The sequence below is a fragment of the Carettochelys insculpta genome, chromosome 32 (genome assembly GCF_033958435.1).
Source record: "Carettochelys insculpta isolate YL-2023 chromosome 32, ASM3395843v1, whole genome shotgun sequence".
NCBI classification, from domain to species: domain Eukaryota; kingdom Metazoa; phylum Chordata; order Testudines; family Carettochelyidae; genus Carettochelys; species Carettochelys insculpta.
Window position 1 is genome coordinate 482,489 of NC_134168.1, and position 27,657 is coordinate 510,145.

General features: G+C 54.7%; 1 protein-coding gene across 1 annotated transcript; it reads right to left on the minus strand.

Moving 5' to 3' along the window:
* Window positions 1-4,754: 4,754 nt before the first annotated feature.
* LOC142004476 (olfactory receptor 10A4-like) lies at window positions 4,755-27,350 on the minus strand. The gene is made up of 3 exons (XM_074982120.1): window positions 27,099-27,350; window positions 11,943-12,057; window positions 4,755-5,695 (listed from the first exon to the last, which is right to left on the minus strand). The coding sequence occupies exons 1-3, from the start codon at window positions 27,348-27,350 to the stop codon at window positions 4,755-4,757; spliced, it is 1,308 nt and encodes a 435-aa protein (XP_074838221.1).
* Between the last annotated feature and the right edge of the window lie 307 nt (window positions 27,351-27,657).

Genomic DNA, 27,657 nt, shown 5'->3' on the forward strand with positions numbered 1-27,657 from the left:
CCATCCCTGGCCATCGCTCAGCTGTGCCGCGAGAGCATCAGTAACTCAGCCGGGGTGAGTGGGGGCAGCAGGGGCTGGGGGAGATCTGGGGCCTGCCAGGTACAGGTCAGAGCGGTTGCCCTTGACGGTCCTTTGTGCCCTGCAAGTCTGAGCCAATAAGACCTGCCTATTGGCTGCTGTGCGACTCCTGTCCCCGGCTCTGACACCCGCCGCTGTGACTGCCCCAGCCAGGAGCCAGGCAGGGCTTTGCTTGGGGAGGGGCTGTTGTCTCGGCAACAGAAACACTCCTGGGGGCGTGGGCTGCAGCCCCGGGAAAACCTTAGAATAAGACCCCACACGAGAGTTCTCTTTATTTCACCCTCCAGATCCCTGGGGCGCAGGGTGAGGTGTGTGCAGGGGGCAGGTGGGCTCGCCCTGCCCCTGGGATCGTCCCACCCGCTGGGAGGACACTGGGGCAGACCCTTCGGGGGCAGGGCGAGGGGCAGCCTGTGGGTGGGGGGCACCCTGGGGTGTTGTGCTGATCCCACTGCAGCAGCAGCAGCTGAGACAGGCCCATGGGCACTGCCAGGAGCTGGTACTGATGGAGGGTGAGAAGGGGCTGCAGGCCAGCGAGGGGTCACGCTGCCACCCAGCTGCCCCCACCGAGGGAAGGAGAGGCCCTGGGACAGGATCCCCCTGTGGCACCGTTACAGGGACACCTTCTCCTCCCTGTGTGTGGGGAGCCAGCCGGGCAGGCGCGGAGGGGGTGGGGGCAGGGAGGGCACATGGGGCGGGGTCCCCTCTGCGTCTGGCCTGATGTTGGCGCTTGGCCGTACCCTGTGCTGTGAGGGCCCAATCCAGGCCTGGCGCAGGACAAGGCAGCTCCACCCGTTGCAGTGGTGCAGGGGGACCCACTTCCCCAGGGCTGAACTGGACCCTGGGAGGGGCTGGGGCAGTGGGGGAGCCTGGCTGGGGTGAGGGAGAGCGAATGGCCCAGGGGGTGTCGGGTAGGACAGGTCTTGGTGGAGGCCGAGACCCGCGGGAAGTGAGTTAGTTACACAGGAGGGAGGTGCGGAGGGAGAGTGGAGCAGCCGGCTGGTTCCACAAAAGTACCTCTGCCAGCCCCTCCGGCAGCCACAAGCCCCACAGGCAAACCCCCAGATTCTCCAGCTGCTCCACCCCCGACCGACAGCCCCTGCTCGGGGGAGAGGTCACTGAAACCTGGGTCACCAGCTGCACCCAGCTTCTTCCGGCCCCAAAGGGTCCAGCCACAGCCCCAGGTCAATCCAGGCTTGGCTCCCACCAACCAGCACGCTGGGCCTGGCCTTCAGCATCCACGTGTACAGGTGTGTTAACACCGACAGACCGACCCAGGCAGAGAGTGGGTGGAGGTGGCGCATTCCAGACGTCCCCCACGGCCACTGATGCAGCCAGCCACATCCTGTGCTGATGTCTTGAAAGTCTCTGAACACCCCCCACGGGGGCAGGAGACCAGAGGACACTGGCTTAGTTCCTGCAGACTGGAGAACTGGGCGCTGGAGTACTGGAACCAGAACCCAAACTGGGAGCGAGGTGGTCACCGCCAGGGCATCTGACGGCTTTCCACAGGGAGGGAAACGTCCTTTCTCCTTCCCACAGGCACTGGCGGCTCAGAGTCACCCGACTCCGGTGAGCCGCTGTGGGAAACTGCCTTCGGTGGCTGGTTTCCCCAGCACGGCCCAGTCCAGTCACATGGCAGCTGGGATGGAGGTCTGGGCGTCCGATTTCAACCCCATTGCTCAGCCCAGGCCACCTGACCCCTTGGGCTGGTGTGGACAACAAGTCCCACTTCCCTGAGATGTGTATTCGACGCCTGAGCCTGGTGTCTAGCCCAGCAGCCTGGTTCTGCATGTGTCTGTGTGTGTGTGTGTGTGTGCGCACACCCCCTAGTGTGACTCTCAGCACTCAGACATTTCTAACACAGCTACAGAGCCAATGTGTGTAACTTCTCACACGACCACGGCACCGACACACAAGTCACACACAGCTTCAGGGCATCTCCAGCTTTCATCAGACCCCTCACTTGGCCCCCCAGCCCAAGGGTCGGTGCCGCTCTACACACCGGTGACAGAAATGGCTTCCACAGCCAGGGCACAGCTCCAGTCCCGGCACAGAGGTGCCCCTGCCTGGCTGGGCTGGCGTGGCCCTTCTCCCCACGGCGGGCGGGGACTGCTCGGGCACCACTGACCTCAGGGTCCCGGCGGCAGAACACCCCAGCTGCGATGTTGGACCTGGGGTGCAGAGCCTCTGTGGGGACAGGAACCTGCTCCAGGGCCGGCTGAGTTCCACCAGCCCTGCCCCACGGCGCCCTCTGCCCCACAGCCCCCGACTAAGCCCCAGGGCAGGATCAGCCCCTCCCTCAGCCCCAGAGTAGGATCAGCCCCCACCTCAGCCCCAGAGTAGGATCAGCCCCCACCTCAGCCACAGGGCAGGATCAGCCCCCACCTCAGACCTAGGCCAGGATCAGGTCCCATCTCTGTGGTCAGGACACTCAGAGCCTGTGGGACTCCCTGCTACAGGACGGGCTGGGTGGGGAGAGGGGGGCAGCGGAGAGTGTGAGGGGCTGGGGGCTGGCTGGGGGCACCACAATTACCCCTCTTCCTTGCAGCTCTCTGCTTGAGACCCGCTCCCCTGGCCCCTGGGAGCTTTCTCTTTTCTGAGCGAAAGGAGCCCAGGTCTGTCCGGCTCCCCCACAGCTCATGTTCTCTGCACCTTCCACCAGCCTTGTGCTCTTCTCCGCACCTGCTCCCCCTTCTCCACAGCCTTCTGCAAATGTGGGGCCAGCCCTGGGCACCAGCCCCACGGAGGCTGCTCAGCGCAGAGCCGGGGGAAGGAATTGCTGCTCCTGGCTGGCTCCCAACACCCGGCAGTGCCGCCCACAAGCAGGTTGGCGCTTCTGGCAACAGTCTCACCCTGTTGACTCCTGTGTAGCTTGTGCTCCGCTCTGAGCCCAGATCCCTTTCTGCAGGACCCCTCCCTCGACAGCCACTTCCCCGGCTGGGTGTGACACGGATTGGCCCTTCCTCAGGGGAGCACTTTGCACTTGGCCTTATTCAGCTTCACCCTATTGACCTCAGGCCGTTTCTCCAGTGTGCCCAGATCATTCTGAGTTACGACCCTGTTCTCCCTCCCAGCTTGGTATCACCTACAGACGTAAGCAGCGCACTCTCCACGCCCAGATCCACATCACCGAAGATACTGAGCAAAGCTTGTCCCCGAACAGACCCCTGCAGAGCCCCCCTTGTTCTGCCCTTCCAGCAGGACTGTGACCCATTAATAACGACTCTCTGAGAACGGCTGTACAGCCAGTTATGCACCCACCTTACAGCAGCCCCATCTCAGTTGTATTTACCAAATATATTGATAAGAAGATCATGCGAGACCATATCAAATGCCTTCCTAAAACACAGGTACACCACATCCACCCCTTCTCCCTTGCCCACAAGCGTTGTTACACTTTCACAGAAAGCTATCCGATTGGTTGGACGTGACTTGTAGTGTACAGATCTACGCTGGCTGTTCCCCAGCCCCTGATTGTCTTGCAGATGTTTGCAGGTAAATTCCTTAATTACTTGCTTTGTCCTTTCCTGGCACAGAAGTTAAACTGACTGGTCTGAAATTTCCTGGGTTGTCCTTATTTTCCTTTTTAGAGTTAAAGCAATGAGGGGTCCTGTGGCACCTCACAGACTAACAGAAATGTGTGAGCATGAGCTTTCATGGGCAAAGAGCCACTTCCTCAGCTGCTGGTGCTCCATGAAGTGGGTCTTTGCCCACAAAAGCTCATGCGCATCCATTTCTGTTAGTCTATAAGGTGCCTCAGGACCCCTCGTTGCTTTTGCAGATCCAGACTAACACGAATTCCAGGACTTTTCAAAGACGATAGCAAGAGGCTCAGATATTTCCTCTTTCAGCTCCTCCAGTATTCTAGGAGGCATTTCATCAGGCCCTTGTGTCTTGCAGACATCGAACATTTCTAGGTCATTTTTAACTTGTTCTCTCTTTATTTTATCTTCCATATCTATCCCCTCCCCACTGGGACTCCCCGTGTTTGCCATTTCTCCAGCAGACTCCTTGGTGAATACCAAAACAAAGAGGTCATTAAGCAGCTCTGCCATATCCAACTTTTGTTGATATTGTTCCTCCCTCCTCACTGCACAAGGAGCCTACCCTGTCCTTGGCCTTGCTCTTGCTTCTAATACACTGCTGGTGGATCTGGATGTACAACCAACCCCTTCTCACTTCCTTCTGCAGTATCAGGATAGCCCCCAACCCTCTCCCTGTCAGCATCCCACATGGTATCGTCAGGAGCAAGGGGTAGTAAGGAAAAGAGCTTCACATAGTCGGACCTGGGAAGGACATGGCTGGCGGAGGTGGAACTGGAATGAAACGTCTCTCCTTGGAAGCTCTGTTTTCCTTTGACATTTCCAGTTTTGAAAGCTGAAAGTCAGGACCATACTTTGACTAAACCTTTTCCTTTTGGCGGGGGGGGGGGCGGGATGTTCCCAATGAATTATAAATCCGAGGAAACCATTCTGCCTTTTGAATTTCAAAAAATAGAGACATTTTAAATTTTGAGGTAAATTGGCAACAAAAGTTTCTCTTCCATTTTCCAGACTGGATATAGTCTTTCAAAAGAACAAAGAAGTTGAGCGTTGTGAGAAATTCAATAAAATCTTTTTGAATTTCTGTTCACCAGGACCCCACCACCCAATTTGATTAATTCGACTTTTCAGGCTCTAATTTCTCCAGTGGTGAGAAAAGCTGCTCTTCTGTACAGTTTTTCTCAAGGCTCCTTTCACCTCTTTGTTCCTCAGAGTGTAAATTATGGGGTTCAATGCTGGTGAGACGATTGTGTATAATAGGGAAATCAATAGGTCACTCTCTGTAGTGGAGCCAGTGCTGGGCACCAGGTAGGTGATGAGGGCTGTTCCATAGAACACAGTCACCACCGTGAGGTGGGAGGAGCAGGTGGAGAAAGCTTTACACCTTCCCTCCACCGATGCCAGCTTGAGGATGGTGGAGATAATGCGGATGTAGGACAGGAGTATCAACAGGAAAGGGCCCAGGGTGAACAGAACTGCCACCATACGGCCTACAGCCTTAATTATTGATGTGTCAGCGCATGCCATTTCCAAAAATGGTGGAGCATCACAGAAGAAGTGGTGGATGCGGTTGGAGCCACACAAGGGCAGGCTGAAGATCCACATGGTCAGAGAAACTCCCACCGAGATGCCAACAGCCCATGAAGCCCCCGCGAGCAGAGCACACACCCGGCTGCTCATGATGGTTGTGTAGTGCAGGGGGTGACATATGGCCACGTAGCGGTCGTAGGCCATGGCTGCGAGGAGGCAGCCTTCCGTGAGACCCGTGATGGCTAAAACGTACATCCCCGCTGCACAAGCTTCAATGGAGATGGTCTTTTCCTCCACCAGGAGGTGAGCCAGCAGCTGAGGGACCACACTGCTGGTGAAGCAGATTTCCGAGGCAGACAGGTTCACCAGGAAGAAATACATGGGGGTGTGGAGGGAGGAGCTCAGCTTTATCAGCAGGATAACGAGTAGGTTCCCCATCAGGGTGAGCAGGTATATGACTAGAAGCACCACAAACAGAAGGATTTGCAGCTCGTTAAGATGTGAGAACCCCACCAGGACAAACACATCGAAGATGGTCTGGTTCCCTCCAGGGTCGCTCTTGGAAGAGGTCATCTGTAGGGGAACAAAGAGACCAGGTCTGAGACACATCAGAAATGTGACTGCAAATTAAAACATTTGTCCTGGTTTCCTTCCTGTCGGGACCCTTCTGACTAACAACTGCTGAAATTTCTCTGTAAATTACAGCCCACTGATCTGGGCTTGCTCCAGGCTTTAAGCAGAGTCAGGGACATTTGGTTCGTGTGCTCGAGGGGTTGATTGTCTTCTTCTGTCTCTTGCAAGTCAGGTTTCTCTTGGCTCCTCACTGTCATTGGGTTGAGATGTTGACTTCTGTCCATATGAAGGTGAGTTTCCTGGAGTTCTTCATTTTCATCTGATGGAAGAGCCGCTTGTCTCTTGTCTCTGTGTTTCCAGTCCGTGTTGTCTGTTCGTTGCATTTCCAACAGCTCTCGATTGCGCCGTTCTGTGTGAATGGGATGGAGCTGGAGCTGACGGTGGTCTTTTTTCTATTGGCATTTTGTGAAAAAGTCCCTCAGTGAATGTGGCGCTGTGTAAGGTGCGTCACTTCCAGTGGGAAAGTGCATTTCCTGCTCTGCATCTCTGCGGTCTCGCTGGTCTGAAAGGTGTGGTGAGAAGGAATGGTGTGGTAGGTTTAGCCCATTGTTGTGTATCAGCCTGGCGCAGCCCAGGGGTGAAGGTAACAGCTGTGTGTTCTACGTTCTCTTGTATGGCCCCCCATGGGCTGTGTAAGAGATATCAGTGGGGTGGCTGAGGGTGGCTGAAGGCTGGGGGTGGGGGAGTGTTTGGGCTTGGGATGGTGGAGGGGAAGAGGTGGGTGGTGGAGGAGGTGGAGCAGAAGATGGAAGGGTTGGGGGACCAGGGCAGGGTGCAGAGGGTGCTGCAGTGAGGACAGGGGGCTGTGGGGGAGGCCTCATTGCATATGGTGGCTAAGGGCAGGGGTTGGGTATGCAGAAGGCAGGGACCTGGGGGGACCAGGGCAGGGGGTGGGAAGTGCTGGGTGGGTGCACACCAGGGAGATCATTATCGACAGGGAGGGGCCTATGAGGGCAGGGAGAGGTCAGGGCCGAGGTTTTGGGAGGTGGGAGGGTCGGGGGTGAGGGCAGGAGCTGGAGGTGCAGTTGTCACAGCAGGGTTTGGTGTGGGGGGTCTCAGGGTAAAGGTGGAGGGGGATGGAGTGAGGGGACGGGGCTCAGGACAGAGGGTTGGGGGGGCGTTAAGGCAGGTGTTTGGGTGGGGGGGTCCTTGCCAGGGTGTGATGGAGTATGTGCAGGGTCCAGGAGGGTTGGGGCAGCTCAGGGCAGGGGATGGAGGGAGCCAGATGGAGGGTGAGGTGTGGGGGTCAGTGCAGAGTCTGGGGGTGAAAGTGTGACTGCAGCCGAGTTCCCGAATACGATTTCTCAGACGAGGGCACATTCTCCTCTCACTCGTATGTTAATGATACGAATAATCACACCAGTGCCCGGATTCCCCTGCAGTGACACCTCACACCAGCAAACGGACACTGCGGAGCCAAAACACGCTGGAAACCTTTTTCCGATGGAGAAGCCCCCTGGAATCTGAAAGCAGTGGGGGACTGTGGCCTTTCTGCTCTGCACAGCGTTATTCTTCCTTCAGTGTTAGCGAACGACCCAAATCATTCCTGCCTCCCTCACAGCCAGTTCTGCAATACATTGGTTTGTGTCCACATAAGAGACGAGACCCAGGGCCAGCACCTTACATGGGTGTAAAAGGAGCTGCACTGAGGAAAAGGAGCAAAGAGCTTAAACTGCACCAAGGGAGGTTTAGGTTGGACATTAGGAAAAATTTCCCAGCTGTCAGGGTGGTTAAACGCTGGAATAAATTACCTGGAGGGGCTGTGGAATCTCCATCCCTGGGGATGTTTAAGAGCTGGTTAGACAGACATCTATCAGGGACGGTCTGTGCAGTGCAGGGGACTGGACGGAACAACCGCTCGAGGTCCCTCCCAGTTCTAATGTTCTATAATCCTATGAGTCTCCGAGTTACACCACTTGTGAAGCTTTCTCCTGTGATGGTAACACAAGGAATTTTACAAGAAAAATCCCATGATGTAGGAGACATTTCCTACATGTTTTATTTCAGGTTTATTTGTTGAAAAGGAACTTCATAATCACTTGTGTGACCGTGAAGTGACAGAGTTGAATTAAAAATGAGACACAACAAATGGATTTCGCCTGTGCTTAACTTCCTTGCTATGGGGCTCTCACAGGACTGCAGCAAATAACAGTGAGCTCGTAAGCGGGAACCAGAGTGACAGAAGAGACACACTGAGTGGGAACGCCCAGAACTGGAGACTGTGTTCTTCTGACTCCAAATGACACACGCTCTCCAAGAGAACAAAGAGAGAACATGAAATCACAGGACCAAATGAAAGGGTGGGGCTGAGCTACGTCCAGTGCACATCACAAAACCTTTTCAAACGGCTGTGAGTGATATTTTCTAAACATACAGAAGCGGTGAGAATTCTTGTGTCTCTCTTAAGAGCTCCTTTGAAAAACCTTCACTGACATTACGAAGGACTTTCCTCAGCACGACCATGGCACTAAATGCAGAGCTGGCTGAGAAATGGAATTTGCATCCCGTGGGAAATGCCAGTGTGTGTTTTCACACTGAATCAATGTGAAAAGTAGAAGCAGCAAAAACCCAAATTAAAGTTCACAAGAGCCTTTATGAACTCAAACATTCAACACAAAATGTTTTCTCTGTGTTTACTGATGGAAAACATCCATATAGATTAATTCTTTTTCCAGAATGGATTTTGGTTTCTGTTTTTATTTCTGAGCTGACATTTGGACAGGCTCTAAATAAATGGAATTGTTTCATTATTTGGCCTTATTTAGTTTGCAGAAGAGAAGAGTGAGGTGGGGATTTGATAGCAGCCTTCAACTTCCTGAAGAGGGGCTCTAAAGAGCGTGGAGAGAGGCTGTGACAGATGGTAGAATGAGGAACGAGGGTTTTAAGTTGCAGTGGGGGAAGTCGAGGTTGGATATTAGGAAAAACTATTTCCCCAGCAGGGTGGGAAGCACAGAAATGTGTTACCTAGAGAGTTGATGGAACCTCTATATCAAGAAGTTTTTAAGTCACCGCTTGACAAAGTCCTGGCTGGGATGATTTAGTTGGGGGTGATCCTGCTTTAGGCAGGGGGCTGAGCTCAATGACTTGCTGGGTTCTCTTCCAGCCCTGGCATTCTACGATTTACTCACCCCTGAAAATAAGGTCCGGGGAGATTCTTGTCATTGAAAGCTCAGTGGTAATTTCAGTGCTCTTCAGGTCACCCAGACAGTCCCTTTGGAAACAGGAGACCATGCAATAAATTAACGAAGTACACATTATGTACCAAAAGGGCTCAGATAAATTCAGCTATGAGAGACCCCCTCTAAATTAGTGGGCTTCACCTGTGGAGCATGTACCGTGGTCGTATTCAGGAGTGGATAGTCTGATGAGAAGAGATCAGATGCAGCCCACCCACCTGACTCTGCTCAAATTTGTAAACAGCACACACCTTATAAAACAACAAAGAGGAAGCTGTGCTAGTCTATACACTATCAAAACAAAAAGCAGCCAAGTAGCACTTTAAAGACTAGCAAAATGGTTTATTAGGTGAGCTTTCGTGGGACAGACCCACTTCTTCAGACCATAGTCAGACCAGACCAGACCAGACTCAATATTTAAGGCACAGAGAACCAAAAACAGTAAGCAAGGAGGACAAATCAGAAAAAAGATAATCAAGGTGAGCAAATCAGAGAGTGGAGGGGTGGGGGGGGAAGGTCACAAATTAGACTGAGCCAACTATGCAGACAAGCCCCTCCAGTGACTTAGAAAGTTCCCTTCACGATTTAAACCATGTGTTAATGTGCCGAATTTGAATATAAAAGCCAGCTCGGCTGTTTCTCTTTCCAAAACGGTGCGATAATTCCTTATCTGTAACACACATACCTTGAGGTCATTGACAGAATGCCCCATTCCATTAAAATGTTGACTAACTGGATTGTGGATCTGGAGTGTTTTGATGTCTGTTTTGTGCCCATTGACCCTTTGTCTAAGGGAGTTAGAAGTCTGTCCAATATACAAAGCATCTGGGCATCTGGGCATTGTTGGCACATGATGGCATATATGATGTTCGTAGAGGAGCATGAGAAAGTGCCCGTGATTCTGTGAGCAACCTGGTTAGGTCCAGTGATGGTATTTCCAAAGAAGATATGTGGACAAATTTGGCAGTGGGAAAGTGCATTTCCTGTTCTGCGTCTCTGCTGTCTCGCTGGTCTGAATGGTGTGGTAGGTTGAGCCCGTTGTTGTGGATCAGCCTGGTACAGCCCAAGGGTGATAGTAACAGCTATGTCTTCTACGTTCACTTGTATGGGCACCCCCAGCTCTTGGGGGGCTCCCCATGGGCCGTGTAAGATATGTCAGTGGGGTGGAGGTGGGTTCCTGAAGGCTGGGGACGAGGGAGTCTTGGGGCTTGGGACGGTGGAGGGGTAGGAGTGGGTGGTGGAGTAGGTGGAGCAGAAGATGGAAGGATTGGGGGACCAGGGCAGGGGGCAGAGGGTGCTGCAGTGAGGACAGGGGGCTGTGGGGGAGGCCTTATTGCATGTGGTGGTTAAGGGAAGGGGATGGGGGTGCAGACGTCAGGGGGTTGGGGGGACACAGGGCAGGGGGTGGGAAGTGCTGGGTGGTTGTACACCAGGGAGATGATTACCGACAGGGAAGGGCCTATGAGGGCAGGAATGGGTCAGGGCAGAGGGTTTGGGGGGTGGGAGGGTCGGGGGTGAGGGCAGGAGCTGGAGGTGCAGATGTCACAGCAGAGTTTGGTGTGGGGGATCTCAGGGCAAAGGGGGAGGATGATGGAGTGAGGTGAGGGGGCTCAGGACAGAGGGTTTGGGGGGCGTTAGGGCAGGTGTTTGGGTTGGAGGGGTCTTTACCGGGGTGTGATGTAGTATGTGCAGGGTCCGGGAGGGTCGAGGCAGCTCAGGGCAGGGGGTGGAGGGTGCCAGACGGAGGGTGCGGTGTGGGGGTCATTGCAGAGTCTGGGGGTGAAAGTGTCACTGCAGCCAATTTCCCAAATACGATTTCTCAAACGAGGGCACATTCTCCTCTCATTCGTATGTTAATGATACGAATAATCACACCAGGGCCCGGATTCCCCTGCAGTGACATCTCACACCAGCAAACGGACACTGGGGAGCCTAAACACGCTGGAAACCTTTTTAAGACGGAGAAGATATTTAAAACACCCAGAGGATGTAGAAACTGAATCTCCATGAAAATTTTGAAACTCTTGAGAAAAATCTTTTAGCAAAATCTTCCCATTATTAATGACATATTGCTTTTGATTCAGTCTTTGGAAAAAAGACCTGAATTCAAGGGGCTTTTTATTTTTATTTTTTTGGATACTCTCCAGACACTCCCAGGCATTTTCTCCTGGTTTTAAGTTTGCTCATTCGAAAAATAAGAGGGGTGCGGAAAGAAAGGGGAGAAAAATGAATGAGAAGTTCAGAAAATAATTTTAATTTTTAAGATTAATTTTATCTCACTTTTTGACTACTTGAAAATGTAAAGATTGAAAATTTTGACCCAGGATTCCATGAAAGAAATATTTTGCTCTTAACATTTCAGATCTCTTTTAAAAAAATGACTAAAGACAGATCTTGTCATCCACAATTTGTTGACAGAATTATGTACTTGCACAGTCAATTGTTTCCGTAGAAAAATGTCAACTCCAGACAAGAGGGTGAAGTTGCTGTGAGAAACTCAGGAGAATGGTTTTGTGGGAAAGCCACTGACCTTGGGCTGCAGAGACCAAGATACAGTTTTTGTCCCACCAGAGACAACTTGGCTACGTCGACACTAGAATCACCTGTTGACAGCAGTTACTGCTGGAAGACGTGTCCTTACAAAACTTCTACCCACAGATTGTGTCTGCACATAAAAGCAGGTCGATCTTTCAATCCGATCTGTCAACAAACAGCCCCCCGGCCCCCAGAGCATCTACAAGGCTTTTTAACACATTTTGCACGTAGACGCTTCACAGCTTTTGTCAACGACACCCATCAAAACCCCAGGTTTGTCTACACAACTGTAGGGTAGATGGAGCCCTTTTGTGCCCATAAACAATTCACCCCCCCTCCTGGTGTGCGCTCTTCCAAGGAGAATAATGGAGGTAGGTGACCAATTCCCCTCGATCCTCTCACTCCTGACCTCTCCAGGGCCCTTTAAAAACCAGGGACTGCGACTCACTTTCCCTTTGTGAAACAGGGCGATGCTGCAGCTCCCTGCCTTGGTAGGAAGGCTCTGAGGGCCAGTCCCCTGACGACCGTGGAGCACTCAGGTACAAGGCCAGGAGGTGGATCTCCTGGGGACAAAGGCAGTGAAAGCGGACGGGACATTGCTCACCACTTTCCTGTCAACCTCAGAGGCTGCCGAACTAACTGCAGCTGCTCAGGAGTGGAGGCTGAAGACACGCCCAAGGACTCAGCTCCAGACAGCTTGATGTAAAAGCCTGAGCACCTCTGGGCTGAGCTGAGCACCCACAGCTGTTGGGTCAGCTGCTGGAGGAGACCCCTAAAGCTCCATCCAGGTGCCAGCCTATGAGCAGCAGAGAGACACTCACAGGGATAGTACGGGATGCTCCTCAGCCCTTGTCGGACAGGTGGCTTTTGGACACTGGAGGCTGGCAGGTCTCAGGAGACGAAGGGTGTTCGGTGTCCGGCTCCCACTGAAATTCTGGGGCTTTGCAATTCCAGAGTAAAGCTGCATGACAGCTACAGACGGGTAAACTTCTCTACAAGCAAGCAGCCACCCAGGCAATCTCACTCTGGTTTTATCTGCAGCCCCAGATACCTCCCTTGGCTCTTTCTCGGTTTCATTCTCACCACCACCTTGCCCCGGCATCTCTTAGCTGAGTCCTGCAGACCTGGTGTGGGACAGCCAGAGGCACAAAGACCTCGGACCATCCTGGGAGCAAAGAATCTGTGGTTTGTCTTTCCCCTAATCTGCTGAGAGTGCTCTGGGAACTCCAGGTAACATCTGGAGATCCCTTTGGAGGAGCACTCGCTCTGTGAGTGCCAGATGCTACCTCCCCGGCTAAGGCTGTTCTTTCCTGAGCAGTGCAGCCCTGAGCAGCTCTCATCGTAATGCTAATAACCAGTCCCCACCGTCGCACCGCACACTGTGTGAAGGAAAAGTCCGTACCTGCTGCAACTGGCCATGGCTGTGACCTCAGAGCCGGCTGCCTCCCAAACATCTAGGGCGTCCTGGGGCATCCGAGCTGATCATTGCCGTCCTGGCCAGCAGATGAAGACAACCAAGTTCCAAAGAGGTGAGAGCCTCATAAATCTCCCCGTTAAGTGTTCACTAAGCCTGGTGCTGGGCGTGAAGAGATGCTGAAATCCCCTGGAGCTTTACTAGGAACGATCATGAAAGTTGTTGCTCTGGAGCTCTGGGGATTTGCCCACAAGAGGCGTCGTTAGTAACTTTAGGAACTTTCCACAGGCTGACTTTGTGCCATGTGAAGAAACATTTCCCTTAGGTTGTTGTAACTCTGCTCCGTGCTGATGTCATTTGGTCACCGGCTAGTTCTTGTGCCACAGGAAGAAGTAAATAACTCTTCTGTATTCTGTTGCTCCATTGAGTTGAAGATTGTGATTTGCTTCGCTGACAGCAATTTCTCCTTTAGTCTTCCACGTGGAGAAAGTTAAACTGTTCCAGCCTTGGAAGTGTTTATTCTGAGCAATTGGCTGGAGCAGAAAATGTTCAGTTTCCCCAGGGAAAACTTGCTTTGCAACCAGAACAAACCCAGTGTGGGACAGGAAGTGTTTAGAAGGAACAAAACCATTGATTTGAATCTCATTCTGGCTGTACAGAGCAGGACTGTGGCTGCTCCCTTCACTCTGGGGACTGAACTGCCCTGACAGCTGGTCCTGCCATGGGAACAGGAACCAGACGAGTCCCCAGGCCGGCAGGCAGAGCGACCCCACTGCACAGCGCCAGCAGCGGGTGTATTGTGGGAATCCCACTGAGAGGGGCAGTAATATGGCCGTTCCTGATCAAGGGGAGGACGTCCAGCCCTGGACTGAGAATCAGGAGTCTGGGCCCACCAGTTTCCAGCTTGGTGACTTTAGGCAAGGCCCCACCCCTGTCTGTGCCTCAGTTTCTCCAACTGTAGAACGAGGATAATGGACCTTCTCTCCTCTGGAAAGTAGGTTGTGTGCTGCTGCAGAGATGACCTCAGATTCAGTCCTAACCGTGTGACAGAGCCTCCAGCAGGCCGTGGTTCCAGCTGAGGACGTACAATACACTCCAGCAAGAGAAGGGGCCTTAATAGCAGCGCCCTTGTGTCCACGCCAGGGCTCAGGCCAGTGTCTGCTTAACACCTCCCCGGTTACACTGGCCTGTCTGCTCAGGACTGATGAGTTGGGTGGGGCCAAGGGAGCAGCCCCTGGGACGTTACTGCCCAGCCCGCTCTGCCCCAGACCCAGCTTCCATTCAGTGGGGCGCCAGGGGAACCCCTCCAACCTCCAGAGGGGCTGGCCAGGGCCAGGACACCAGCCTTGGGCGGGAAGGGTGGGGGTGGCAGTGACATCACAAAGGCCTGTGGCAGGACCTCAGCCTATTGGAGGACAGGGATGACCTCACAGAGAGACCCTGACAACAGCCAATCAGGACAGAGGCGCGAGGCGGGGACGAGCTCAGAGATTCCCGCGGCTTGGCAGCAGCCGGCGCCTCCCCAGGGTCTCTGCGGGGGCCGGAGGGAGAACTGGGACCGACGGGCGGGGCCGGAGGAGCCTCGTGGGCGTTTTCTCCTTCCCTGCGGCCGGTGGGGCTGGGCCCGGGGAGAAGGTGGGAGCCTCCGAGGGGTTTGGAGCCTGCTCGGTCTGGTTCCCCTTCGCCCCTTTCCCTCCCTCTGGCTGCCCCCTCCTGCCTCCGCCCCCTTTCCCGGCCCCCCGCCAAGCAGGGTGGGTGGGGGCTGGGGTGGGGCGGGAGGCCTCCCACGGAGCTGGGGCTGGCAGAGCGCTGGGAGCCGGAGGTGACCTGGGCCGGCCTTTTGCGTGTTTTCAGGAGTGTCTTGAGGAGGAGGGAAAAACGTTGCTCTCCTGGGCCTCTGAGGGCAGGACAAGGAGCAATGGGCTGAACCTGCCCCCAGGGAGGCTGAGGTCGGACGTGAGGAAAACTCCCCACCTGGCCGGGTGGTTGAACACTGGAATAAATCGCCCAGGGGCTGTGGAATCTCCATCCCTGGAGACGTCTCAGGGCAGGTTGGACACACACCTGTCAGGGAGGCTCCAGCCGGTGCTGGGTCCTGGCGCGAGCGCAGGGGACTGGACTCGACGTTCTCTCGAGGTCCCTTCCAGGTCTCCTGTTGTGGGATTCACAGCCCAGACCGACCAGTCCCAGGCCAGCAGGGGCTGGGGGGTCGAGCTGCTTCTCTGCAGTTCCTGCCTTGGCGCAGTCCCCGAGTCTCTCTGGGGCTGTGTCTGCACTGCTGCCCTCCTGGGGAAGAGGAAATGTAAATGAAGTGCTCATTAGCATATGTCACACTCTCATTTGCATGTCCCCGTCAAACACTTTTTGCAAAAGAGGCTTTTTTGCCAAAAAAACCGCACTGGACACGCGGCCATTTTGTGCAAAACTCATGTAAACCTGGGACCCCCCATCCCCCCCTTCCCCTGCAGGCTCTGCAGGGCCTGGTCTGGCCTCGGGCCGGCCCTGCGGGGGACCTGCGGCAGAGCCCCAGAGGGCAGCAGGACAGCTGGGAGGGGAGCGTGGGGGTGGGGGTGGGGGGGCAGTTTCCCTGGGGGAGCAGCGGAGCCCGGCTGTAACTCACCCCCCACCCGCACTGCCCGCGAGTGACCTCTGAGCCGGCTCCCGGACCCCGGCGTGGGCAGGCGGCTCCCACAGGCCGCAGGGCGGCAGCTGCAGGGCTGCACCTGGCAGTGACCCTGGGGCAGAGTCAGAGCCGGGCCTGAGCCAGACGTGGGCCCAGCTCATCTGCTCCTGGCTCAGGGAGCCCCTGGCACTTTAAGGGCCCATGTTCCAGCCCCGGCTCCAGCCAGGCTCCTGCCCGGCCCTGGGTCCCTCCTCGCCCCCTGGAGCCGCTGGGGGGAGTCCCCATGGAGGGCCCTGCCCAGCGCCCTTTGCCCAGGAGCTGGGGGTCTCATCCGGCCCCTCTCCCCAGTGGCTCCAGCAGAGGGACGTGGGGAGGGGGCTCCTGGGGGGCGCTGGGGGCTGGCAGCAGGACGCTGATGGGCCCCGTCTCCTCCCTTCCAGCACAGCTCAGCACAGTCCCCAAGTAGGGAGCTGGGGACCCAGCCGGGACCGTCCCTCGGGGCCCAGCCGAGGACACCGGGCGGCCGGCCAGGGAGGTGCCGGACCCCTCTCCCCACTGCTGCTGCGCCAGAGGTAAGGGACCCGCTGGGCACCGGCCCCTGGAGCAGTGACACCGCCAGGCGCCAGGCCGGGGCCCTGCGGAAATGCCCCCCAGCCTGTCCCCCCCCCCGGGAAATGGGAGCCCGGTCGCAACGCGCCAGAGCCCCTGGGACCGGCCCGCGGGAGGGGGCGTCTGTCTGCCCCCCACCCCCACCCCCGCTCCATGTGGGACCAGCCCCTCCCCAGCACCAAGGCGCCGGCTCTTCTGTGGGGCCAGGGCTGCAGCCCCCTGGGAACCCAGCCCCAGCCAGGCCCTGGGGCAGCCGCACGCTGCAGGGAACAGAACAGCTGGGGGGCGGGACGGGGGCGGGGGCAGCAGCTCCTGCGCCCATAGGTGGGAGGGGTCTGGCCCTGGGGGCACTAGAGAGGTGCTGAGTCCATCCCAGGGCCCGGCTCCCCCTGAGCCCTGGTTCCCGGGGCCCCGCGTCCGACAGGCCCTTGCTCTCTTGGGACAGGAGGAGCCCGGCCACGGGGACGCGCCAGCTCCCCCGGCTCAGCCTGGCGCCAGGTGCCCGCGGCTCGGCAGGGGCTGGGCCAGGGCAGGCGCCGGCTGCTGGGGAGGGAGGGAGCCGCCGGCGGGAGTCAGCGCCTCGGTCGCAGCTTTTCCCGCTCACGCCGGGACGGGAGCCACAGCACCACCTGCAGCCTGGACCGGGCTCCCGTGGAGAGGGAGGGGCTGCCCCCCGTGCGGGATGGAACCGTCCCCGTCTCCTGTCCCGCGCAGGGACCTGCCCAGCCCTGTGCGCCAGGGCCAGGTTATGGACTGTAACCATTGGGCCACACTGCCCTGAGAAAAGGGGCAAGGGACCGACTTTGGCCATTGGGACGCACTGCCCTGAGAAAAGGGGCAAGGGACCGACTCTGGCCATTGGGACGCACAATGAGGCTGAGCAGCCGGCCTAGCGGCCAGGGCCCTGCGAGATCACACATGGGACAAGGGCAGCGGAGGAGAAACCTGCCTCCCTTCTGTGCCGCCGCCGCCATCGCTGCTGCTGCAGACTAAGGACGTCACAGAGATTTGTTTCCTGGTGGGTGGAATTTCCATCGACTGCTCGAGGAGCTGGTGGACACTTCTGCACTTTGACATGGACGTGAGCCCAGCGGGGCCCTTGTGCATTTGAAATGGGAAGTCCCTGTGCAGCCTGGGGCCAGTGGGAAGTCCGGAGACTCTGGTGCATTTCGAAGCGGAAGCGCCTCATGGAGCCGAGGGTCAGTGGGTCCCGGGCTCCACGCAGCATCTCCCCAACCCAGGATCCGCTGGGGAATTGGGTTCTGTGGAAATGCCGCAGGGAGCCCGCGGTGAGCTGGGGAGTCCCTGGCTGCCCCTGGCTCCACGTGGCGCTGCCACTGCGAAGTACCTTCTCTTCCCCTCCTCTCCTGCCCTTATGTGACACAGGCAGCAAGTCGGGGGGAATTGACTAGTCAACACGACCTATTTATCCCACAGTCACCTGGTCCTTCACATCCTCACTGCTGGCCGTGCTGAATTCCACGCTGGGAGGCCGCAGAGCGGCTGCCTCTGACCTGGCTGGGAGGGCAGCAGGGCCACCAGCAGCAGCGCAGAACGCAGGGCGGCATTCGATGGCGTTGCTGCCCCGCCTGCTGCGCCCCTGCTGGGGGCAGCTCTGTCTGCCCATGTGGGCGGCGGGAAAGGCAGCGCCGCCCCAGCAGCAGCGCAGAGGGCAGGGTGGCCTGGCGAGCCATTGCCTCCCTTCCTTGTGCACCCTGCCGGGGGCACTGCCTGACGGGGGCTGGGGCAGTGGGATTGGGTCCGGTGCCCAACCTGGATGGCAACCCCACCGCCAGCAGCAGCGCGGGAGGGAGGGAGGCCTGGGCTGGAATTGCCACTCTCCCGTCTGTGCCGCTGCTGGCGGAGCCTCTCACCGCTCAGCTGGGCGGCAAGAGAGAGCGGTCACCATGCGCACAAGGCGTCTGCCCCCAGCAGAGGCACAGAAGGTCTGTGAGTGCAACCCCACCTCTGTGCCACTGCCGGGGGCAGCCTGGCTCCCCCCCACCCCCCGAGAGGCCGGAGAGAGGCAGGGACTGGCAGGGCGCCCAAGGCTGAAGTCAGCTCCACCGCCAGCAGCAGCGCAGGAGGAAGGGGCCTGGTACGGTATCGCCCCCCTTCCTTCTGCCCCACTGCAGGCGGTGGCGCTGCCTTTGGCCCTGGGCGGCAGCAGAGCAGTGGCAGCTGTTGTGGTTCCCAGGTGTGGAGCGTGGCTGCACTGAGCAGCGAGGGAGGGGTGGTCACCGGCAGGACACCCAGCTCTGAAGCCAATGGCGCCGCCAGTATCAGCACAGGAGGCGGAGTGGCCTGTGAGTGACCACCGGTCCCTCGCTGCTCAGTGGGGCCACCCTGAACCTGAACTCCCCGATTCTCTGTAACGGGACGTCTGCTGCTGCAGGTGTCTGGAGCTGTGGGGTGTGAGGGGCTCAGGGCAGGGTTCAGGCACAAGGCTCCCAGCCCCCCAGGCACAGCTGGGCCAGTCTGTTCGGGTCCGTTCGGGTCTCCCAAAGCGGAGGGAGACGAGACACCTGGAGCAGGGGCTGGGGGACGGGTGAGCCGCGTGGGGTAATTGTCTGCACTCCCGGCGGCGGCAGTAAGGGAAGTCAATGGGCAGGGAAAGCCGGGGTCCTGGCCAGTGGCTCCCACCCTCCCGCTCACCCCTCCCTCCATCGCTGGCAGGGCGAGAGAGGCAGCAGGGGGTGTTCACAGCTCCTCGTCTGGCTCCAGCAAGTGCTGAGAATCAACTGGCCCATGCTGGAGCCGTATGGACATTGCTCCACCCAGCATTACAACGCAGCCACCTCTGGGGTGGAACACGACAGCTGCCTCACAGCACACTGCAGCTGTGCCCCGGAGTCACTACCCCCAGTGCTGAAATGCAGCCACCTCTGGGGTGGGGCAGAGGCGCGATATAACAGCACCCAGCAACGCCGCAGTGCGCTGCAGCACTGGGGTGAGAAACCGTTTAATCAGTTCCCCACTGAAATCTGTCATTTCCCAGCTCACTGAGGGCCTGGGCCTGCACACCCCACTGCAGAGCATCCCCCCCAGGGAGGGGCACTCGGGTCCTCTGCGCGCCGGGACTGGGTGGGGAGTTGGCTGGGACAGGCAGGACCCCAGCCAGGGAGTCCCCCGCCCCAGGGCCATGGGCCGGGCTCAGCCCTTCTCCCCGCAGCACGAGAATGGGGGCTGGAGAAGCTCTGATGAGAGCAGCCGGCCCAGGAGAGCCGGAGGGGGAGAAGGACACGGCCGGGCTGGAGAGCGGCTGAGACCTGGCAGCCCCCTCGACTGCTCTTGCCGCACCCCAGAGCAGGAGCTGCTGCCTCAGGCCTGCAGCCTCCTGCACCTTGGGCACCACCGACCTCAGGGCCCCGGCGGCAGAACATCCCAGCTGTGATGTCCGTCCTGGGGCACAGAGCCTCTGTGGGGATGGGGACCTGCTCCAGGGCTGGCTGAGATCCACCAGCCCTGACCCATGGCACCCTCTGCCCCACGGCACCCTCTGCCCCCTGACCCCATTTCCTTTCCGCCCCGAGCCCCCCCAGCTTCTCTCTGCCCCTCCCCCAGCTTCTGCCCTCCACCCCCGGCCCCAGGACGTCCCTGCATGACCCCGAGACAGGATCTGCACCCACCAGTGCTGCTCTGGGAGATGTGGCACTCGGGAGTCTGGTCCCTGCTCCGCTGGGTGGGCGTGGGGCACTGGCTGCCTGCCCCAGAGACTGGGGGGCTGCGCAATGGGCACCCACAGCCCCACAGAGTTCAGGAGCCTCCGGCAGCCGTGGGAGTGAAAGATGCCCCCAGCCCCACCAGAGGCGCTCAGCCCCTGCCTCAGCCCCAGGGTAGGATCAGCCCCCACCTCAGCCCCAGGACAGGTGTAGTAAGTATAGGCCCAGTATGAGGCCTTAGGCCTGAGCCAAAGTAATGGTCAAGACTTTGCTAACAGAAAGCAAAGTGCAGCTGTGAGCTAAAGCAACGCGTTGCTCACAGGAGCTGGCAAGAAGAGGGTCGCTGGTGCATAGACATCTCTGCCTGGCATATTGAAGTGTGAACATGGTACCAGAACTCCCGACCCTGGAACATCCCACGGATGAGAACGAACAGGCCGACCCACCCCAATGACAGGGGCAAAGGGGAGTTGTGTTGTTCGAACCAACATGTACAAGGTGAGAGGCGGCACCTGGCTACGTAGAAGGGTTGTACCCCAATACGTCAGGAGTGAGGTGTAAGTTGTTTGTACCTGTGTATAAGAATGTACTTCTGGGGTGTGGTCTGTGTCTGGCCGGGGGGGCAGTGGAAAGTCCTGCCACTGACTGAGCCGAGTCCATTGACCGTGGGTGCATATTTGTAGTATGCCCTGACTTAGACTGAGGAGTCTGCAGGGAACTACTATTGTGTCCAATACGGCAATAAACCTGGCCGACGCGCCTGCGCACCTTACTAGACTCTGTGGTCACTGGGGGTTCTCCTTGGGTCTGCTGTGTCGGCTATCTGCAGAGCTGGGGCAGCGCACAGAGGGAACACGCACGCAGCCGAGTGATACCAGCATTGGAGAGAGCAGAGCACCACGCTGGTAGCATCTGACAACAACAGGATCGGGTCCCGTCTCCACCAGCAGGACACCCCAGAGCCTGTTGGACTCCCTGCTATAGGAGGGGCTGGGTGGGGAGAGGGGGGCAGTGGGGAGTGGGAGGGGCTGCAGCTGGCTGGGGGGCACCACAATTATCCCTCTTCCTTGCAGCTCTCTGCTTGAGACCCGCTCCCCTGGCCCCTGGGAGCTTTCTCTTTTCTGAGCGAAAGGAGCCCAGGTCTGTCCGGCTCCCCCACAGCTCATGTTCTCCGCACCTTCCACCAGCCTTGTGCTCTTCTCCGCACCTGCTCCCACTTCTCCACAGCCTCCTGCAAATGTGGGGCCAGCCCTGGGCACCAGCCCCACGGAGGCTGCTCAGCGCAGAGCGGGGGGAAGGAATTGCTGCTCCTGGCTGGCTCCCAACACCCGGCAGTGCCGCCCACAAGCAGGTTGGCGCTTCTGGCAACAGTCTCACCCTGTTGACTCCTCTGGAGCTTGTGCTCCGCTCTGAGCCCAGATCCCTTTCTGCAGGACCCCTCCCTCGACAGCCACTTCCCCGGCTGGGTGTGACACGGATTGGGCCTTCCTCAGGGGAGCACTTTGCACTTGGCCTCATTCAGCTTCACCCTATTGACCTCAGGCCGTTTCTCCAGTGTGCCCAGATCATTCTGAATGACGACCCTGTTCTCCCTCCCAGCTTGGTATCACCTACAGACGTAAGCAGCGCACTCTCCATGCCCAGATCCACATCGCCGAAGATACTGACCAGAGCCTGTCCCAAAACAGACCCCTGCAGAGCCCCCCTTGTTCTGCCCATCCAGCAGGACTGTGACCCATTAATAACAACTATCTGAGAACGTGTATCCAGCCAGTTCTGCACCCACCACATAGCATATCATCATAGAATACGAGGACTGGAAGGGACCTTGCGAGGTCATCATGTCCAGCCCCCTGCCCTCATGGCAGGACCAAGTACTGTCTAGACCAATTCTGAGAGACATTTGTCTGACCTGTTCTTAAATATCTCCAGAGATTCCACAGCCTCCCTTGGCAATTTATTCCAGCGTTTGACCACCCTGATCATTAGGAACTTTCCTACTGTCCAACCTAAGCCTCCCTTGCTGCGGTTTAAGCCCATTGCTTCTTGTTCTGTCCTCAGAGACCAAGAAGAACAAGTTTTCTCCCTCCTCCTTATGACACCCTTTTAGATACCTAAAACCGCTATCATGTCCCCCCTCAATCTTCTCTTTTCCAAACGAAACAAGCCCAGTTCTTTCAGCCTTTCTTCATAGATAATGATCTCTAGACCTTCCATCATTCTCGTTGCTCTTTTCTCTACCCTTTCCAATTTCTCCGCATCTTTCTTGAAATGCAGTGCCCAGAACGGGACACAATACTCCAACTGCGGCCTAACCAGCGCAGAGTCGAGCAGAAGAATGACTTCTCATGTCTTGCTTACTACACACCTCTTAATGCATCCCACAATCACGTTTGCTTTTTTTGCAACAGCGTCACACTGTTGACTCATATTTAGCTTGTGGACCCCTATAGCCCCTAGACCCCTTTTGCCAAACTCCTTCCTATACAGTCGCTTCCCATTCTGTTTGTGTGAAACTGATTGTTCCTTCCGAATTGGAGCACTTTGCATTTATCTTTATTAAACTTCATCCTATTTGCCAGATCATTTTGAATTTTGACCCTATCCTCCAAAGCAGTTGCAACCCCTCCCCGCTTGGTATCATCTGCAAACTTAACAAGCGAACTTTCTGTGCCCATATCTAAATCGCTGATGAAGATATTGAATAGAACTGGTCCCAAAACAGACCCCTGCAGAACCCCACTTTTGATACCTTTCCAGCAGGTTTGAGAACCATTAATAACACCTCTCTGAGTGTGGTTATCCAGCCAGTTATGCACCCACCTTATAGCAGCCCCATCTAAGTTGCATTTGCCTAGTTTATTGATAAGACTATCATGCGAGACCGTATCAAATGCCTTACTAAAGTCTACATACACCACATCCACCGCTTCTCCCTTATCCACAAGACTCGTTATCCTATCAAAGAAAGCTAATAGATTGGTTTGACAGGATTTGTTCTTTCCAAATCCATGCTGACTGTTCCCTAGCACCTTACCATCTTCCACGTGTTTGCTGATGATTTCCTTAGTTACTTGTTCCATTATCTTTCCTGATACAGAAGTTAAACTGACCGGTCTGTAGTTTCCTGCTTTGTTCTTATTCCCTTTTTTATAGATGGGCACTATATTTGCCTTTTTCCAGTCTTCTGGAATTTCTCCTGTCTCCCATAATTTTCCAAAGATGATAGCTAAAGGCTCAGATATCTCCTCTATCAGCTCCTTGAGTATTCTAGGATGCATTTCATCAGGCCATGGTGACTTGCAGACATGTAACTTTTCCAAGTGATTTTTAACTTGCTCTTTTTTATTTTATCGTCTAACCCTACTCCTTTCCCACTAGCACTCAACATCTTTGGCATCCCTTCTTCAGACTTCTCGGTGAACACTGAAACAAAGAAGTCGTTAAGCATCTCTGTCATTTCCAACTCAAACCACTGCAATGAATTATTAAAGACCAACAACCTATCCTTAATCAGGATGCCACACTCCAGAAGGCCCTGGGTGACAGGCCTGTTCTCTCCGACAGACAACCTCCCAACCTTATGAGGATCCTCACCAACAGCCACAGTCTAAACCCCAGGAATACCAGTCCTGGAACCTTTCCTTGCAACAAAGCCCACTGCCAGCTTTGTCCACATATCTTCTCTGGAAATACCATCACTGGACCTAACCAGGTTATTCACAGAATCACGGGCACGTTCTCATGTTCCTCAACTAACATCATATATGCCATCATGTGCCAACAATGCCCAGATGCTTTGTACATTGGACAGACTTCTAACTCCCTTAGACAAAGAGTTAATGGGCACAAAACAGACATAAAAACACTCCAGATCCACAAACTGGTTAATCAGCATTTTAATGGAGTGGGCCATTCTGTCAATGATTTAAGAGGATGCGTGTAACTGAAGAAAAATTTTCGCACCACTATTGAAAGGGAGACAGCCGAGCTGTCTTTTATACTCAAATTCGGCACGTTAACACGTAGTTTGAACCGGGATGGGACTTTTCTGAGTCACTATAGGGGCTCATTTGCATACTTGGCTTAATCTAATTCTTGACCTTCCCCCCCCGTCGACCCTCTTCTACCCCTCTACTCTCTGATTTGCTCACCTTGATCATTTTTTTCTGATTTGTCCTTCTTGCTTACTGTTTTTGGTTCTCTGTGCCTTAAATATTGAGTCTGGTCTGGTCTGGCTCTGGTCTGAAGAAGTGGGTCTGTCCCATGAAAGTTCACCTAATAAATTATTTTGTTAGTCTTTAAAGTGCTGCTTGACTGCTTTTTTGTTTTGCCATTTCCAAGTCTCCTGTTACTCTTTTTCCCTCCTCACTGAGCAATGGCTCTACCCTGTCCATGGTCTTCCTCCTTTTCTAATGGATTTATAAAAAGCTTTCTTGTTTCTCTTTATGCCTGTAGCTAGTTTGAGCTCATTTTGTGCCTTAGCCCTTCTAATCTTGCCCCTGCATTCCTGTGTTGTTTGTCTTTATTCATCCTATGTACTTTGTCTTTGCTTCCATTTTTATGATTCCTTTTTTATTATGAGATCATGTAAGATCTCCTGGCTAACTCAAGCTGGTCTTTTGCCATATTTTCTCTTTCCTACACAGCGGAATAGCTTGCTTTTGAGCCCTTAATAATGTCCCTTTGAAAAACTGCCAATTCTCCTCAGTTGTTTTTCCCCTCAGTCTTGCTTCCCATGGGACCTTACCTACCAGCTCTCTGAGTTTAGCAAAATCTGCCTTCCTGAAATCCATTGTCTCTATTTTGCTGTTCTCCCCTCTACCCTTCCTTAAAATTGTGAATATTACGATTTCATGAACACTTTCACCCAAGCTGCCTTCCACTTTCAAATTCTCAATCAGTTCCTCCCTATTTGTTAAAATCGCATCCAAGAACTTATTGGATAGTCTGTGCCCCACTGAGTTAGTTTCTCAACACATATCTGGATAGTTGAAGTCTCCCATCACCACCAAATCCTGGGCCCTGGATGACTTTGTTAGTTGTTAAAAAAAGCCTCATCCACCTCCTCCATCTGGGAAGGCGGCCTGTAGTAGACTCCTAGCAGGACATCACCATTGTTTTTTACCCCTTTTAGCCTGACCCAGAGACTCTCAACACATCCATTTCCTTTGTCCACCTCCATGTCAGTCCAACTGTGTATATTTTTAATATTTTACATTTCTCCCCATCTATCCTTCCAAAGCAGGCTGTGCCCTTCCATACCAACATTCCAAATGTGTGTATTATCCCACCAAGTTTCTGTGATGCCAACGATGTCATAGTTGTACTTATTAGCACTTTCAGTTCTTGCCGCTTATTGCCCATACTTCTTGCACTTGTATAGTGGCATCTAAAATATTGATTGGATCTTGCCTCCCAGTTTTGCCCTAACCCTCCTTTTTCTCTGCCATTATAGCCTGTGCTCCCTCCCACTTCCGACCCACTTCCCAGGTTTCCATGTTCTCCACTTACTTGTTGGCTTTGCTCCCCTGTCCCTGTCGAACCTAGTTTAAAGCCCTCCTCACTACGTTAGCCAGTCTGTGTCCAAATAGGGTCTTCCCTCCTCCCTATAGCAGCCCCACCTAAGTTGTATTTGCCTAGTATATTGAAAAGAGGACATGCAAGACCATATCAAATGCCTTTCTAATGTCTAGGTACACCACGTCCACCCATTCTTCCTTGTCCGCAAGGCTTGTTATCCTATCACAGAAAGCTATCCGATTGGTTGGGCGTGATTTGTTCTTAACAAATCCACGCTGGCTGTTACCCAGCCCCCTATTGTCTTCCAGGTGTTTGCAGACGCATTTCTTAATTACTTGCTCCATTACCTTTCCTGGGACAGAAGTTAAACTGACTGGTCTGCAACTTCCTGGGTTGTTTTTATTTCCCTTTTTTGTCGATGAGAACTTTATCTGCCCTTTTCCAGTCTCCTGAAATCTCTCCTCACTTCCAGGACTTTTCAAAGACGAAAGCTAAAGGCTCAGATACCTCCCCTTTCAGCTCCGCCAGTATTCTAGGAGGCATTTCTTCAGCTCCTGGTGACATGCAGACATCTATTTTTTCTAAGTGATTTTTAACTTGTTCTTTTTTTATTTCAACTTTGAACCCTACCCCTTTCCCACTAGCCTGCACTATGTTGGGCATTCCTTCATCAGACTATTTCTCGGTAATTTTTAACTTTTTTATTTTTTTTATTTTATCTTCTAAACCTGTCCCCTCCTGACTCCCTTTCACCATGTTTGGCATTTCTCCATTGGACTTCTTGGTGAAGACCGAAACAATGAAGTCATTCAGCACCTCTGCCATTTCCAGTTTTCTTATATTGTTCCTCCCTCCTCACTAAGCAATGTGCCTACCCTGTGCTTGGTCTTCCTGTTGCTTCTAATATATTGCTGGTGGGCCTGGCGGTACAACTAGCCCTTTCTCACCTCCTTCTGACCTCAGTATCAGGGCACCCTCACACCTCTCCCTGTCAGCATCCCACATGGTATCGTCAGGAGCAAGGGGATAGTAAGGAAAACAGCTTCTCATAGTCTGACCTGGGAAGGACACAGTTCACAGAGATGAACTTTGAATGAAACATCTCTCCTTGGACGCTCTGTTTTCCTTTGACATTTCCAGTTTTCAGGACCATACTTGGTCTAAATCTCATCTTTTGTTTTTTTTTCAATGAATTATAAATCAAGGGAAATCCTGCCTTTTGTATTTCAAAAAAATGAGCAATGTAAAATTATGGGGTAATTTGACAACAAGAGTTTCACTTCCCATTTTACAGACAGGACAAAATCTGTCAAAGGAACAAAAAAATTCAGAGTCGTTGTGAGAAATTCAATGAAATATTTATGAACTTCCCTTCACTAGGACCCCACCCCCGCCCCAATTTTGACGAATTTCACTGCTCATTCTCTAGTTTCTCCGCTGGCAAGAAAAGCTGATATTCTGTAAATGTTTTCTCAAGGCTCCTTTCACCTCTTTATTCCTCAAAGTGTAAATTATGGGATTCAACACTGGAGAGATGATTGTGTTCAATAGGGAGATGAATAGGTCACTCTCTGTAGTGGAGCCGGGCTTGGGTACCAGGTAGGTGATGAGGGCCGTTACATAGGACACAGTCACCACTGTGAGGTGGGAGGAGCAGGTGGAGAAGGCTTTACGCCTTCCCTCCGCCGATGGCAGCTTGAGGATGGTGGAGATAATGCGGATGTAGGACAGGAGTGTCAACAGGAAAGGGCACAGGGTGAACACAACTGTCACCATGGGACCAACAATCTTAATCTGCGACGTGTCAGCACATGCCATATTCACTACTGGTGGGAAGTCGCAGTAGAAGTGGGGGATGCGGTTGGAGCCACAGAAGGGCAGGCTGAAGATCCACATGGTCAGAGGAACTTCCACCGAGATGCCAGCAACCCATGAAGCCCCCACGAGCAGAGCACATACCCGGCGGCTCATGATGGTTCTGTAGTGCAGGGGGTGACATACGGCGACGTAGCGGTCATAGGCCATGGCTGTGAGGAGGCAGCATTGTGTGAGGGCCATAATGGCATTGATGTACACCCCCGCTGCACAAGCTGCAATGGAGATGGTCTTTTCCTCCACCAGGAGGTGAGCCAGCAGCTGAGGGACCACACTGCTGGTGAAGCAGATTTCCGAGGCAGACAGGTTCACAAGGAAGAAATACATGGGGGTGTGGAGGGAGGGGCTCAGATTTATCAACAGGATAACGAGCAGGTTCCACATCAGGGTGAGCAGGTAGATGACTAGAAGAACCAAAAACAGAAGAATTTGCAGCTCGTTAAGGTATGAGAACCCG